General features: G+C 41.4%; 1 protein-coding gene across 2 annotated transcripts in view; it reads left to right on the top strand.

The window, feature by feature from the left end:
- Positions 1–16,845, top strand: part of PAN2 (poly(A) specific ribonuclease subunit PAN2) — a 71,131-nt gene that overhangs the window by 19,278 nt on the left and 35,008 nt on the right. For both annotated transcript variants that reach the window (XM_073613950.1, XM_073613949.1), the window contains exons 9-12: positions 1,214–1,324; positions 3,078–3,197; positions 11,269–11,397; positions 14,070–14,272. In XM_073613950.1, the coding sequence (XP_073470051.1) occupies positions 1,214–1,324; positions 3,078–3,197; positions 11,269–11,397; positions 14,070–14,272 (563 nt within the window). The remainder of the gene's footprint in view (positions 1–1,213; positions 1,325–3,077; positions 3,198–11,268; positions 11,398–14,069; positions 14,273–16,845) is intronic.

The following is a 16,845-nucleotide window of genomic DNA, read 5'->3' as shown; positions in this document are numbered from 1 at the left end:
ATGCTCATTCATGTGGCAAAGAGCCCGATGGGAGACGGAGGTTGTAGCTGAGTGCAGAATTATAGGGATCATTTTGGTTCTGACCTCCTAATCCAAAAATAGATCTGCAACAAGAAACATACCTCGACTGCTATTGTAGACCTGCCTTCTAAAATGTGAGTTGCCTTGAACAACCATGAATTTAGGAATGTCAGAAGTCCTTGCTCTATATCTACATACTTGTTCCAAGGCTGAACCCCAAGGTGTTGAACTGAGGGGTTAGTGACGGCTAAGTAGCTAGCATTTTTAGAGATCAGTCAGTTTTAGAGATCAGTAAAGAGCAATCTCTATTTCTCTCAAGTTTTTCTTTACATAGTAGTAAAAGGAAAGACCTGTGCAGTTTTTTTTTATCAGTGTTGCATTTTAAAACCATCCAACTAATGTCTCAGTTGCCTAATGACCTCAGGCTCCAGCAACCGTTAATAGGTATTTTCCTTACTTGGCCACGGTAAAGGAAAAATGACGTGTCCATTAGCGAAATCATTTGCTTTCACTCCTTCAGACAGTAAAGGTGTCAGTAACTTCTAAAGTGGCTATAAGGAGAGTTGACTTGTAAAGACACACTAATGGCAGTGATGTTTAGCAGTCTCTTGTAACCTGTCCAGTCTCCTGCAATAGGTCATCACTCCCTAAGCATGTCTGCATTACTTGGCCATCTACTACAGTATATCAACAGTCTGACTTTTTTTTTTTTTTTTTTTTTTTCCCCCTGTAGCATTACACACCTTAAATGGGTGGGTATAATCGTCCTTTGTGGCCATGCCATGGAGTGAAGAAGGCACCCTAATATCAAGTTGACCAGTGCTAGTCCAATGTAGATTTCTCAAATGTTATGCCTAACAATCTTTTTTTTTTTTTTTTTGCAACCATCCTGTACTTCCCACCTCCCCTTTGTTTCTGAGCATTGTAGAAGTTGTATAGACTGCTGTAGGTATTGATGTGCTCCTGGGTCCATTTTATACAATGTTGTATTCCGAATCCTTTTTGTTACACATTTTACATGTAATACTCCCCAGCTTTTCTCTTGTGTGTTTATACATGTTCTAGGCAGCTGTTGCAAGCCACTGAAAATGTGTATCTTAAGTTTGTGGCTGGATTAGCTTGGTATATGCAAATAAAAAAAAAAAAAAAAAAAACACACATTGAGATCTGCTTCTTTGTTTTTTTTAAATAGGTGCCCTATCAATTGGAAAATGATTTTGACACCTTTAATCAAGTTCCTGAATCGCCAATAGGACGGGAGGAAGAGCCTCACCTCTACATGGTGGCCAAAAAGTACCGAAAGGTCCAGTAGTCAAATCTTTACTGTTTGTTTCTGTGGTTGTCTTGATGTACTGATGCCATCGTGACTAATACAATTTACTAAAGTAAGCTTCTCACACTGCATATATAGCCCATATGGGAGCCATATTGTCCCAGAATGCATGTTTTAGAAATGCATTGGTTGTAAAATTAACTGATGCAAGTGTAGTAAAACGTTGCGTTCTAGAGTTGCCAGATTTTCTGCTTTAAAAGTATTTTGAGTAGAACCAAGTTTGATTCCTAGTGTTTTATGCTGCTGGTTTTAGGGGCCTGGCACAGATCTCTCTACTACCTAGGCATGGTTGTATCAGACCAAGGGTTTTTTTTTTTTTTTTTTTTTTTTTTTTTTTTTTTCTCCCCCGATCAGCTGTAGCCATATATTCCTCTAGGGAATCTGCTAAAGGGGAAAGATGTAAAAGTTGTATCATTCTACCTCCTTGTTTCTTTAGGCATATGTGGATAATGTAGACTGGTGACACAGGTAGTTTGGCTGGGAGGGGACATTTTAGCCAGAAACCTGAACCACAGGGAAGGCAAAATCTGCAGGATCCAGATGATAAAGAAATTTGTCTTTGGTAGTGACTTTGGTGTAGGAATATAGGAGCTGCCATTACTGAGGCAGTCCATAGGGTCAGGGTTCTCCTCATTTCATTTGTTTGCTGCATTATCTAACATCTTCTAGGCAGTTGAAGGGTAGCAGCTGTCAGTCGTCAAATTATAATTGCTCGCTTGACACTCCAGCCCAAATTGGCTACTAATTCTACTTCTGTAGCCTAGTCTAATAAAGCTCACCTCACGAGATGTAACATCGTTTTTGGGCTTTGCCCACATTGCATGCCTGTGTACCCTGCCAGCTTAATTGCAATAGTGCCTTGACGGGTAGACATTCCTGTAATGGGAATGCTACTTGTGGCCATGGACAAGTGAAGTTGGTGCACGTTGAACATGGAACCATTCGCAGCAATTAATTGATAAAGCAATGTTGAAGGTCACCTTTTTAAATATAGTACTAGCAGGCTTTCAACAAGCCTAAAGTTGCACTGAAACCTGCTAGCAACTTGTTTCAAGTGACAATCTGCACTGGATCGGTTTTCAATGGTCACAAACTGGAGTTGAACTGTACTTTTAAAAGCTTCAAGAAAGCTGCAAATGCTTTTTAAAAGCTTGCTGTTAACACTGCAGTTCTACAAGCTGAAGCCCATCTGAAAGAGGCCTACCATAGAAATGTTTCACTCTGGCCCTTATTGTCAATGGGTTGAGAGACCTGAAATTCTACACTGCGCTGTAATAGTCTGTAGCTATTAAATTTAATTTCAAAGGTTAGTCTAGGCATTGGGGCAAAAAATCCTCTCCACGAAGGGGTATAAATGCAAATTTCACTTGCAATGGGAAGAGCGGAAAGTCTGTTGCCTAAAGGATTTTGGTTTGATACCAGCTGTCTTTACTAACCTGTTGTGGCTGAAATCTGGGATCTAGTTGCTGTAACCAATGGGGATATTTTTGTGTACTGCAGTTTATGGGGTATAAATAGAAATTCTGTTCTGCAGACAACCAAAACCATTGGCATGCATTACAACTTCTGTAATGAGAAAGTTCTCAGAAATGTGTTTTGTAATAGGATATTCTAACCTTCAGGAGTTTATCTTTCTTTTTTTATATATAATTTTTTTTGTTTGCAAAGAACAATACATTTTAGATTTTACTTTGAGAAAACCAATATATTTATTTTTTTACAGGTTACCATAAAATATTCCAAACTTGGACTGGAAGACTTTGACTTTAAGCACTACAATAAAACCTTGTTTGCTGGCCTTGAGCCTCATATTCCAAACGCCTACTGCAACTGCATGATTCAGGTAAGTAGGGGCCTGTCTCACTGTGTGTAGGCGATGCTAGCTGACTGGCCACGAGTGTTGCCTGTTGTGCTGCACACAGGTGCAGTCACATCTGACTGGCAGTAAGGAACCAGCACTTGACAAGTTAATAATATGTTCAGTATTTTACACAAGCGAATAATAGTTGGTGACTGATGTGAGTGTCAATCTAACTTCGTGGGGGGGGGGGGTGTTTTTGTTTGGGGGTTTTTTGGGCTTTCTCAATGGCTGTGTGATGTGCACAAGGACCACAAGATTTTTGTTTTATTGAAAGCCCCATAATATCTTTCTATGTAATATTTGTCTGCATAAAAGCTGATATTAATCCATCTCTTCCACACATTAGTAAGTGTCTGTGTCCCCCTGCTGGTAAATTGCAAATCAGTATTTCACCTTCACAATTCTGGGACCTAGTAGGACCCAGAGGACCTAGTAATGCAGTCTTCTCTTCACATTAGTCAAAAGGGCACAGAATGGCATTTGCAAATTACATTGTAACTGTACTTTGGGACATCATTACAATTAACAAACTACTACCTAATGACCTACCTCCCATGCAGCCAACTTAATCTCTGGCCGGAGAGCTGGAAATGCACCCATGTTATGAGAAGGCTTCTCCTTTAGTGCATATCAAGTCTAGAGGGGGTAGGGGGGTTTTTGCATGAATTTTGGCTCAGTCTAGGGTATAACCAATTAAACTGCAGAATGTAATTTCCACATTCTACTGGCAATGTGCAAAAAAGGTTCCGATGCCAGTAAAGGTATAGACAGAGCATCTAGTGAATAATTGCATTAAGCAAGGACCTAGGAAAATGAGCAGCTGATTTTGTAGGCCTAATGCATTTTAGGTTCCAAATTTCCTCCTGTTGGAAACAGACTGGTCACGTGATGGCCTGTGTAAAAGGCTGCAATCTTAGGAATTGGGAGAAGGATAGGCAAAACTCCTTTCCTGTCAATCTTCCATCCTGTTTTCCACATTAAATGCCTTTACCATAATTTAAATCTTTATATTACTGAAAATGTGCTAGCAGAAAATGCTCTATGGCCATGTGGGAATGTTACTTTAGAATCCTAATGCCTTTTAAGTACCGGTATACTCCTTTTTTTTTTTTTTTTTTTTTTTAAATGGGGAGTAGGCTTTGTGATGAACAACCTCCAAATCTAATCAGTCCAATTAAATCCTTGTGTAACTGGTAAAGCACAGGGGAATCTTGTGCTAGCTCTGGTCAGAAAGGGGGGGTTATGCATTTTGTTAATTGATGCAGATGTTTTAGGTAAACTGATTTTCTTACTGAGGCTTTTAGGCAGTAGCCATCATTTTGGCACCCTCTGTCAGTTTTACAGTGTGAGCCAGGGATCTAAATGTCACGTGTGTCTCACTTCATATGTGTTAAACCTTTTTGATTTACCTGGCTGAAGGGGTGAATGTTTAAAATGTCATATGGAGGGCAAATGGTGTTAGTCCACCAAACCTATTCATTTGATGGTGGTTCCACTTTGACATATCATGGTCTCTCATACCTCTTGTGAACCAGCTGTCCTCTGTCCAAAATGTGCACCTTGCTGTCCTCAAGGAATGTCCCTTTTTTTTTCTTGACTTGTAGTTTGCTCTCTAGTGTTGGGGCATTTGTTAGGTTACTTCATGTTTTTTGACATGCTATGACTATATTACTCTGGCTTCTCCCCTATGTTTGATGGCCCTGTCTTCTTGACTTTTTTGGATGGTTTTTTTACAAAAGCGCAGTCTAGGTAGCCAAATCTTGAAAGCACTCAGAGGTCTGTGTTTTTTGTCTTTTTTTTTTTTAGACTGTTTGGTGCCATCTCAGCCCGATGTTGAAGAGTTTCAATAACCCCCAGTCTGTGTCCCATTGGCAATCAAAAAGCAGATATTGGGCTGTGTGGGTGGGTTTCCTGTACACTAGAGCTGCACGATTTAATCATTAAAAAAATCGATTCAATTCTCCCCAGTCTTACAGAGGAACTGCAGTCTGTTTACATATTTTATAATAACTTCTTTGCCATTTTGACTCTTCCCTCCAACCACTTTGCATATCTTATTTATAACATAACATGATTCTGTAATTGCCAAATATGCTGCAGAAATCTCCCTCCACTGTCTGGCTGCAGACTTAACTGTGGGAAGCTGAAGCTGCTGCCTGTTCACTTCCTGGATATACACGGAGGCACACCTCCAGCTCTGCTGATCTCATTGGCCCTCCTATGACTTCTTCCCCCCCCCCCCCCCCCCCCCCCTCCCTTCCAGGCAAACTCTTGTGGCAGCAGAAAGCTCGTTAAGTTCTGGGAAACCAGTGGTAACTATGGACAACACTCTAGAAGAACAAACTTATTTTTGCTAGCAAAGACACACTGTCCCGGTTAATGCCAAGAGACAAAGTGTGCCCTTTATGGGCGGTTAAACTTTTATATCAACGTTACATAGACCTTTCTAAAGCCTCTCGTAAGCCACTAAATGGCTAGTTGGCAAACCTCTTCTACAGTCTTTCAGTTAGCTGCCTAATTTATCAGCCATAAGGTTACTGTGATCCTAGCTTCTCAGAATAAGGGGGGGCATTTTAAATGTCAACATTTGGAATTTCTCAACTACGTGCTAGTCTCACTCAAATGTACAAAACCTTATGTTCTTGTTTGTAAAAAGTTCTTTTATCAGAAGCAACCATTTTGTTACAGTATACATTTTAGCTCTCACTACCACATTCCCCCCTTTGATGCTTATCGTAGCTAGGACAAAGCATCATATAGCTTCATTATGTAAACAAATGCCAGTTACTATTCCTTCGCATTGGTAGTAAGAATGCCATAGTAACATTTGAGGTTATGGGCCCTATTCCAGTGGTTTTGATAAACGGGTCACATGATTTGCCCTTCCCCTTATGGTCCTGGCCAGTGTCAAAACTATGGCTACCAGTGATCTTAAAACCATTTTTAGTAGACTTCACATCGGTGAATATCCTTGCGCTTCTGGATGTGAATGGTGCAGATCTCAGATGTATCCTTTTTCTTCTGCCGTGCATTGATCTGACCGCTTTCAGGGATGGGGCAGGGCTGGAGTTCTTCCCTCTTTCTCTGGTTAGTTTTAGCTTTAAGGGGTTTGGAGGGTCTACTGTACTCTGCCAGGAGTCTGTGTGGTCAGCAGCTCACTTTGCCCTGGAGTGGGGTATCCAGGGGGGGTCACCTTGGCCTCCTTATTGGCTGTGGCGGTAGACAGCAGAAAAAGGACCTCTCCATCTGGGCCCTAAGGGGGTTAGGTTCCACTTATACCCACGCTGTATCTCCTGGTGCAAAGGGGTGGCCTGAGTTGGACACGTGAGTCGCGCGCCCCCCCGAACAATTTGCCTATGCCCTGCATATTTTTTCCCTAGTTTCTGTAATCGTTCACCACACCCCTATCTGGTATAAATCTCCCTCAATACCTTTTATGATGGATGGGGGGCCTGCCATATAGTAATTCAAAAGGAGACAAGTTTGTCCTCTTTGTTGGAGTACTCTGAATTCTCAGCAAAGCAATGAGCAGCATCAAGGTCCATTTCATTTGGATTTCCTGACAGTCTGGCCAGTTGCAGTTTAAGTGCCGTTCATTCGTTCCAGAACTTTGGGGCCTATATGCCGTGTGTAGTTCAAGTAATGAGTGCTGTTGCCAGTTCCTGGTGGCAGTGAACAAAGGCAGGGCTGTTGTCTGAGCCTTTTGTGGAAATTTGTATCCTCCTGAGGGTGGGCGGGCATGATGGTGAAGTCGACCAGTAATTCTTCCATCAGTGAGGCTCCTACAGGGCAGCACAGTGGTGTAGTGGTTAGCACTTTCACCTAGCAGCAATAGGGTCCCTGGTTCAAATCCTGACCCCAACACCATCTGCCTGGAGTTTGCATGTTCTCCCTGTGCTTGCGTGGGTTTCCTCTGGGTACTCTGGTTTCCTCCCACACTCCAAAGACATGCTGGTAGGTTAAATAGATCCTGTCGCAAAAATTGGCCAAATGTGTATGTTGTATGTGTTTGCGCGTCAGGACCCCATGGGGTAAAGGACCGTGCTATATACTGCAGATGGACACTGGCGGCAAAGCGCCCTCAGGAGATTCAGTTTGCATAGGTAGCGCTATACAATTCATTCCTACAGATTGTACTCCAGGAGTTGGTGCAGACCCTTGCCTTGGGTTGTTTCAGGCACAGTGTATGGGGATCTGATCATGCTTCTGTAAATCAGACCTAACATGTTATACCTATCCAGTGATCATTCTTTGTCCTATCTTATGCTGTTAGGCGCCTTTCACACAGACGGCTGTTCTGCCTCAGTTAAAAGCATATAATATGTTCTGTGAAATTCAAGACTCCAGGCACTGCGATCAGCTGCAATTATCTGCGTTTACATGCGGCTGCGTTTGGAACATTCTTGACATTTCTGATGTGCGTCCTGTTGCTTTTCTTTCCTTGTTGACGCAGGAGAAATAGTACACTGCGATTACCTGCAGATAGATGCGCTAAATCGCTCCTGGACGCAGTCAATTCTAGTTTTTTTTTTTCTATCTGCACCAAACCGCATGTAACTAAATCGCAGCTAAACGCAGTGTGTGAATGGGGGCCATAGGAAAGCATTGTGTGCTTTTAGCTGCGGTAGAAAACTAGAAAATCCGCAGCTAAAAGCACCATTCTATCTTTCCGTGTGAAAGGGGCCTTACTCTTAGCTTGGTAATACATTTAACATGTTATTCAGAACTTGTCTAGTCATCTTGTTTTAATGTCTTCCCATTAAGGAGGGTCACACAGGTTTTTATCAATGGGTGGAGCCTCCTCCCTTTCCACGCCCAATAGGCTGGAATGGAAAACTAAACATTTTTACATTATCATCATGGCAGCTTTTAGGAGTTTAAAGGGTGTCGGCCACAAATGGTTATTTTTCTTTCTTCATTTCAAATAATCCTAGAGTTGCATAACAAAAATTAACCATTTCAAGTAGGATTTTATTTCTACAACATAACCCTTCCTTTTACCTTACAAAGTTTTTGACATCACCTGTTATACTAGTCATTTCATAGCTGGTCAAAAATTAACACCTTAGTCTACATTGTCAGACAGTCCCTCATACAGGATATCTCCATTTGAAGGAGAGAATACTAAAAGCCTGTTGATTTACTTTTCTCCCAATGTTAAACCTGCATAGACCTTCAAACATAAATGGCAAAACACATTTTACAAATCGGCCATACTTGGAATATCTTAATTCAGGTAACATTGTCACATTCACTACAGAAAAAACAAAATGCATTCAAATTCTTCATACAAGCAACCTTTCCTCATCAGTTAGGTAACACAATTTTGGTACAATTGAATTTGGCATGGGCTTAGTAATATGTGCCCACCATTACATAAACTTGCCAACAGTTGTTAGAATCCGCAGCAATCAAACCAAAAATAAACCTGTAACGTACTGTACAACATTTCCCTATTTTAGGCATTATTATACCATTCCCTTGAATACTTCCTGAATGTTCATTCTCTTTATGAACTTTTTACTTGTGTTCTCTTTCCAATCAGTAAGAATATAAATGCTTGTTCCCAAGCGTTTAGTTTCAGAATGCACCGCTGTGGCTGGAGGCTGAGGCACTAACACTAAAGTAATTTCCTTATCTGTAATCCTTGTTCCTGTACCTTGAGTCTCATCGCGTTGCTTAAAGCACAACACACAAATACTACGTTGAGCTGTCTCTTCTGGCACCCCACTGGTTTTCCTGTAAACTGTTTGCATTTTCCGAACCTCAAGAGACTTATCACAGTGCTACTTTAACAGTTCTATTTACATGTATAAAATAAGTATTTAGTACTTTAAAATTATGTACAAATATACGTACGGAAACACTTTTTTATATTCTATATACAAATATATATGTCAAGGGGGTAAGAAGGAAACCTCTGAATTCATGGATCCTTTACCCTTACCTAGCCTAAGCCTTTAAATCCTATAACCACGCTTAAATACGCAGAATGCACATTTTGCTTTGCCGCTAAAACACCACATACAAACACAATTCACACTGAACTCTACCACCCAATTATTACTGACTGAGGTCTGCCTGGGATGCTCTATCATCCAATGTGTTTTCCTCAGGGAGGTGATCAGGCTCCCCTTCCCTCGACTATTGTCGAGATACCCTGTCTGACAGATCCCAATCAAAAAGCAGATCTCGCCTGCTCCTGAAGTCTGGAGCTCCAACTGTTTTGGTTCTTGAGTCCGGGTTTGAGATGCCAAGGGTTGTCCTAGAGCAGGCGGCCGAGGTGCAGCACAGTCTCCCAGACAAATGTGGTCTAGTAATGCCTGAGACAGCGCAGCAATCCAAGACGCTGGCTCCAGTCCAATACCTACGGGTCGTGGTGGATTGCCACCTTGTCATACCTGGTTTCCTGGCCAAATTCACCAAAGAATTGTTGCAGCAAAAGGGTCTTTAAGTTCTGGGAAACCAGTGGTAACTCTGGACAACACTCTAGAATAGTGATGGCAAACCTTGGCACCCCAGATGTTTTGGAACTACATTTCTCATGATGCTCAACTACACTGCAGAGTGCATGAGCATCATGGGAAATGTAGTTCCAAAACATCTGGGGTGCCAAGATTTGCTATCACTGCTCTAGAAGAACAAACTTTCTGTATTTATCGGTGTATAACACGCACCCTAATTTTAAGAAGGAAGTTTCAGGGGAAAAAACATTTTTTAAAATAAACAACTTTGAAGCAACTTAAGGGTCAGTGCCCATCAATGTCCATCTGCAGCCAGATTGTCCTCAATGCAGCCTGATTAATGCTTTTTTTTTAAACTACCGTCATTTGCAGCCTCACCATCTCCCTCACCAGCAGCCTGAATTAGGAAATCACCGAGCCGTCAAGTCTTCCCTTGGCTACTGCCTCTCAGGGAAGTTCTACTGTCCGTAGGGCCGATATTCCATCCTGCTTCAGTCTGTTATAAAGGCCTGGCTGTTCTGAGCTCAGGTGCTGAAGTTACAACACTTCTGAAGGCTAGGAAGCCTTCCTCTAGGAAGATTTACCACCGGACGTCAAAAGCATACATGTCCTGGTGTGAGGCGCTTGGCATTTACCCTTGTTCTTTGTGGCTTGGATTTCAACCTTCCTTAAGGGGGGGTTGAGCAGAACTTGGCCTTGAGTACTATTAAGGGCCAGGTGTCAGCCTTGGTGGTTTTCTTGGGCGTCCCCTGGTCCCACACTCCCTGGTGCGTACTCTTAATCAAGGGTTCGACATTTGCCTCCTCCGGCGCAGGCTCTTCTACCGACATGGGATCTGCTCTTGGTGCGTTCAGTTCTACAGGAGCCTCGTCCCACCCCTCATGTTTGGGACATCCCTATGGTTCTGAATAATGGGAGCGCTATGTCAATGAACGAAAAACTGGGATTTTTGACTTGCAGTAAAATCCATTTCTCTGAGTTCATTGACACAGCTCCCACCCCTCTAAGGAGTTTTGATGCTTCTGACACTGCTTGTTACTAAACTGAAGGCCTATAGCAGAGAGGGGGTGTATCATCTAGGACTTCCCATAGGCAGTGTAGCCAAGTCCTTCTCTCACTTTTTTTTTTTTTTTTTTTTTTTTTTTTTTTTCTGCCTAGTGTCCTACTCCTGTAGGGGGCGCTATAATCCTATGGTTCTGAATAATGGAGCACTGTCTGTCAATGAACTCAAAAAATGGATTTTACAGTAAGTCAAAAATCCAATATTTCTGACCCTTGTTGATTACAAGTAAAAATTAGTATTTTTTGCTAGAAAATTACTTAGAACCGCATACATCTATCTATAGAGATTTTTAGCCTAAATCATGCAGCTCTACTGTACACCTCAATCTTCTTTCTCGGGATAGACTATGTTCCCGAAAATAGCTCCCCCCCCCCCCCCCCCCCCCTAGTAAATTGTGACAATTTATGTCAATTGTCCAGTCATGTGCAAATTAAATCATGTTGGATGCTTGAAATCTTCACAATTTGTGTGAAGATATAGTAAATCGGCTTCAAAGTTTTTTTTGTGTTTTCATCTTTCCTCCCAGGTGATGTATTTGCAGGAGCCAGTCCGATGCCTCGTACAGAACCACCTGTGTCAGAAGGAGTTTTGCCTCAGCTGTGAATTGGGATTCTTGTTCCACATGCTGGATTTGTCACGTGGTGATCCTTGCCAAGTAAGTCTATTACTGTGGTATATACACAAGAGAGAAACATGGAAAGTTTTTTTTCAATAAACTGCTTCTACCTGTCATTATCTGTCATTAATAATAAATGGCTTACAGCCTTTGTAGTTGATCAGTGTAATGCATTAAAAGTAGCTCTTCAGGAGCTCAAATGTGTATGTGTATTATGTGCTGAGCTGGTTTCAATTGTGTCTACACAGTATTTAGATGGTGTGGTTCCCCCCCCCCCCCCCCCCCATATAGAAAACCTGAAACATTTTGTGTATGTAGTACTGCAGAATTTTTGTATTTCATAACATTCTAAGTTGCCAATCTACAAAGTTTCTGCACAAATTCAGGGCTTTTCCTCCTCCTACACTACCCTTTTACAGGAATTAAAGGACAAGTTCACCTTTCGTAACAAGGCACCTGTGATCTACTGATCACTGGTGCAGTGCTCTCCAGGCTTCTACAAAAGAAAATGGTAAATGCACTTTTTTTGCAAGTAAAAAAAAAAAAAAAAAAATTTGTTTTTATCTAAATTTTTTTTTTTTTTTTTTTTTTTTTTTTTTTTAAGATCTATTTTCTGCAGACCCAGTTGTCACCTGCAAGTGTACCTCTATTCTGATGTCCCTTCAGTACCCTTGCGGACACACCTTTTACAGGAACCTCTCCATTTCCATAGGCATAAAGGTGGACCTCTGTTCATTGCTAGGATGAAGTGCAGCTTTACTATCTCTCTTCCAACCCCCCCCCTTTCAGGTTTACCACATTTGGAGCAATAGCCATTAGGGCTGAAACAACTAATCGATTACTATTTTTATAATCGCTTAATCAGCCAGTAACATAATGGGGTTAAACTATAAAATGAGCCCTTTATAGCACAAATAGCAAATCGTTACTGTAAATATTACTTTCACAGTTCTACAGTAAAAAAATGAACCCACTTACAGAAGTGATTATCTAAAGGGCTAACTTTATTTATTTTATTTTTTTAACCCCATTATGTTACTAAACATCTTAGACCTGGTTCACACAATGTGTGTGTTTTGGTGCTTTTTGCAGAAACGGACTACAGTTCATTTACATGGTTTTCTATGGGACACGTTCACATCTATGCCTTTTTTTTTTTTTTTTTTTTTTTTTTGTTCAATATACTTCAATGGAGAAGCTGCTGAAAAGCATGTAATGCGTTTTTGCAGAAATTTGTTTTTTAATTTGCCCAACAACAAATTGTCCAAAAAAAAAAAATGCAAAAACGCAGCAAAATCATGTGTGCAAAAATCAAAATGCACTGCAGAAACGGATCAAAAGCAAACTGCATAGGTGTGTACTGAGCCTTATGCTGGCCACGCAGTCAATTTTCAGACAAGAGTATTCAGACTAAAAATCTCTGTACATTCGCTGAATGAAAGAATGTTTGAAATTTTTAACTTGGTTTTTAACATTCTGTTTTTAAAATTAATGTAATTTCTGAACAAAAACCATATACTGTCTGAAAATTCCTTTCACCAAGAAGTTTTCGTTTGTTGTGTGTTTTTTTTTTTTTATAAAAAAAAAAAAAAAATGATCTGAGTCTGATATTTGCCAGATTCACCCTTTAATAGTATATATCCTCTAATTGTATATACAGTATAGCTCCTCTGTCTTATTCTCAGAGTGGATTAGAGCTTTTGCTCCCTAACCGTAATGTTGGTGATTTATATTTACTACTGCATTGAGATATTTAGGAATAAATTTCTTTTTAAATTAAAAAAAAAAAAAAAAAACTTTACATATTAAACTAAATTATACACCACACTTTTTTTTTTTTTTTTTTTTTTTTTTTTTATTAACCAAATCGATTAATCGAAGCAATAATCGGCCAACTAATTGATTTATGAAATTAATAGTTGCAGCCCTAATAGCCATGCTGTGTATACCTGTAATAGCACCTTGCTAGTACTTTACTATGAGGCTGAAACCTGATCTAATGTATAGTGACATGGTATGAAAATAGTGGTTTTGCAGTGGTGCATTTTGAAATCTTATAGGCATCCAGGAAATTATGCCTATAAGATCACATCTTGTGATACCCTGGACTGTTTTCCATGGATGTGGAGGATAACTGTTTTCAGTTGATTCCCTGAAGTAAGGTTTGCATTTTCAGGTGCCTGCCTACACTTAGCGCCTCACATAATGTACAGTCAGATGTAGCAGGTTAATGCATTGGACTATTATAAATTCAAATGATCATTAAGGGCCAAGTGCCAGAGCCGCTGGCTCTTGAGAACATGCTGAGCAAAACTGTTCAGCACAACTTTCACATTCATAAAGCAAAATGTCCTGTTAGACCAGGGATATGTAAACTGTGGACCTCCATCTGTTGCAAAACTACGTCCCATCATGCCGCTGGGTGTCATGCTTGTGGCTGTCAGTCTTGCTATGCCTCATGGGACTTGTAGTTCTGCAACAGCTGGAGGGCCACAGTTTGCATATCCCTGTGTTAGACTGACACTCCACCTAAATTGCTTTCTTCAGTTGGTCCCCTTCACAGTAGAAGAATCAGAGCACGTGTGCCATGTTGACCAAGTGATTAAAAACAAGCATTAAATGGCTGCCCTCTATTTTGTTTAGTTTATACATTTATTTTAAACGTCCCATTTTCATAAACCTTACTGTACTTTTTATTTTGTATTTGTAAGGCCAGTAACTTCTTGAGAGCTTTCCGAACCATCCCTGAAGCAGCAGCACTGGGGCTTATTTTGGCTGATTCAGATGAGGCAACAGGAAAGGTCAATCTTGGTCGTCTGATCCAAAGCTGGTGCCGATTCCTTCTGACTCAACTTCACCAAGAGACACAAGAGTTAGAAGGCCCACAGGCTTATCGTAGTATTGGAAGTGCAAGGTAATAACAATTGGGTGTGGGTTAGAACCTTGCAACGTGTAGCTTTTAAAAAAGGGGGGGGGAGGGGAAAGACACAAATGGTTGAGGCAGTTGTTGATTGCTGTACCTAAGCTGATAGTGTCTGCCCTGCACAGAATCTGCTTCTTGCTGTGACCAGCCCTGGAATAGCAGGGAGTCAGCAGGTTGGTCAGAAAGGATGATTGGCAGCTAAGTATTTAGGATCTCTGTTAAGGCATGACATGGAGGCAGCAGAACTAAAGTACTGTAAACTTTTAACTTTATGTCCACAAAAAATGTTATAGAAGGATGGTTGCTGCCATGTCCTTCACTGGATTTGTTGCTATATGACTTCAAGCACTGTGTGTGTGTGTGTGTGTGTGTGTGTGTGTGTGTGTATTGTCAGGCTGGGGAGGAGGGAGTTAATTGCCATCACATGATCGGTAAACTAAAAGTCTGGGCATTCACAATCCTGATTTGATATTGACAATCAGAACTGGGTGGGGCCAGGCTCTTTGCATCCATACCTAGGAAACCTGGTTAACAGCAAGTTTTATATCCTTAGACTTTTGTGTGACTGGCTTTGTTTTATGCAAACGTCAAATTCAAGCCAGGAATGTGTTGGAGAGAATAGTCCGATACAGAATCTAGCATGTAATGTTTATATAGGATAAGCACCACTGAGGAGCTTCATAGCTTTTTCTGAAGCATTTTCAAATATTTAAAAATGTATAATGAATGACATCAGTGTAGGTAACCATTTAACTGGATCTTCTCCTTCTTCTCCTTCTCCTTCTTCTCCTCCTTCTCCTCCTCCTTCTCCTCCTCCTTCTCCTCCTCCTCCTTCTCCTCCTCCTCCTCCTCCTTCTCCTTCGTGTAATAAAGTTGACTTAAATGATTTGTGACAAAGAACAGCAGCACTCACAAATATGTACACACCATAAAATATATGTATAAATTTTAATAATCTCAATGTGTTGCATCATGTATATGTGATACAATGCCTTAACTATGATTAGGCAAACAAGTCCATCTTTAAAATGTGTAGACGTATATAAATAAGTCCAGAACCAATTGTAGATCCACAAGATGTCCTTCCAATTTCAGTTGGTGCAATCACCCAGTGCTCCCCACAGGATAGATAGGGCTCATATTTCTGCTTACCAGATATGAAGACTTTCCAAGGTCTATATGCGCATCAGTGAGCAACCTCCCTCCAGTTTGGGTATATACTGCCTCAGCTGTTCAGCCTACTTGGTTGATTCCAATGATTCAGCTCCACACAGCAACTATCCCCTAGGGAAAAGTGTCCAGTAGATGGTGGCGATTCCCTCAGGTGATTTTTCACAAATCACCTGAGGGAATCACTGCCATCTACTGGCCACTTTCCCTAAGGCTGGGTTCACACTTGTATGACAAACGCTCCGACATTGGGAGCTTATGTCACATGAGGTGTGAAGAATCAAGGGTTCACTATGAGAGCCGTCTTAACTGGTCCGACACAAGTCGGCCCAACTTTGAAAATGCTCCCTGCACTACGTTGGTCCAACTTTGATCCTACTTCAGCCCACAAATATCTCTGAAGTCGGATCGCAGTCTTAACTGATCTGACTTTGGCATGCAACGTGTGCTCTGATCTTGACGGAGAACCCCACGCCAAAATAAAAAAAAAGGCATGGGTTCCCCCTCTAAGACCATACCAGGCCCTTCGGGGGGACACCGACTCAATACCAGGCCCTTATCCGAGCACGCAGGTCAGGAAAGGGGGTGGGAACAAGGGCCTCTTCCTGACAACCCTGGCCGTTGGTTGACTGAGTCTGCGGGTGGGGGGCTTATTGGAATCAAGAAGCCCCCTTTAACAAGGGGGTCCCCAGATCCCAGCCCACCCCACATGAATGTTGGGTACATTTTACCCCTACCAATTCACTAAAAAAATTCTCAAAAATAAAACACAATACACAGGTTTTTAAAGTAATTTAATTTATTAATCGGCCTCCGGCATCTCTTCAGATTTCTTCTCCCCTCTCCGGCTCTTCTGCCTTCCCCCACTGATGTCTTCTACCTCTGCTGGTTCTTCTCTGCTGAGTCACAAGCTTGGTTTGAGTACCTGGGCTCGGAGGATGTGGGTTTCATGGTGCTGGGACTCATTCAGTCAAGACTGAGGGCATCTTGTGGTGGAAAAGTGCTGCAAGTGTGATGGCACTGGGAGGAGTTTTTCAGCAAGCGCTGCTTAGTTTGTATTAAAGCAGAATTTATTTTTTGTAATTAACCACTTGCCATCTAGTATACACATTTTAAACATTCTAGACTGTAAATGGTGGTTATATCTGTTTCATGGTTGGTTTCAGCTGTGATCACTTCCCCTATACCCCCTATAAAGTGATACAAGCAGCTTTGCAGCGCCTCCTCCTGGTGCTGCCCACCACCGTTCCCTGGCTTTCCTGTACGGTCAGGGAGCCTGGGACCTCTGTAAGCAGTCAGGTGGTTTGATCACATGCTTTGAAGCATAATGTGAGATAATATGGGTTTAATAGATCCCTGATGTCTCCATAAAGTGTCACTGCCCAAAGCTATTA

Source organism: Aquarana catesbeiana, linkage group LG02 (assembly GCF_042186555.1).
Source record: "Aquarana catesbeiana isolate 2022-GZ linkage group LG02, ASM4218655v1, whole genome shotgun sequence".
In the NCBI taxonomy this organism is placed as follows: domain Eukaryota; kingdom Metazoa; phylum Chordata; class Amphibia; order Anura; family Ranidae; genus Aquarana; species Aquarana catesbeiana.
This window is presented reverse-complemented; position numbering and strand designations above follow the sequence as displayed.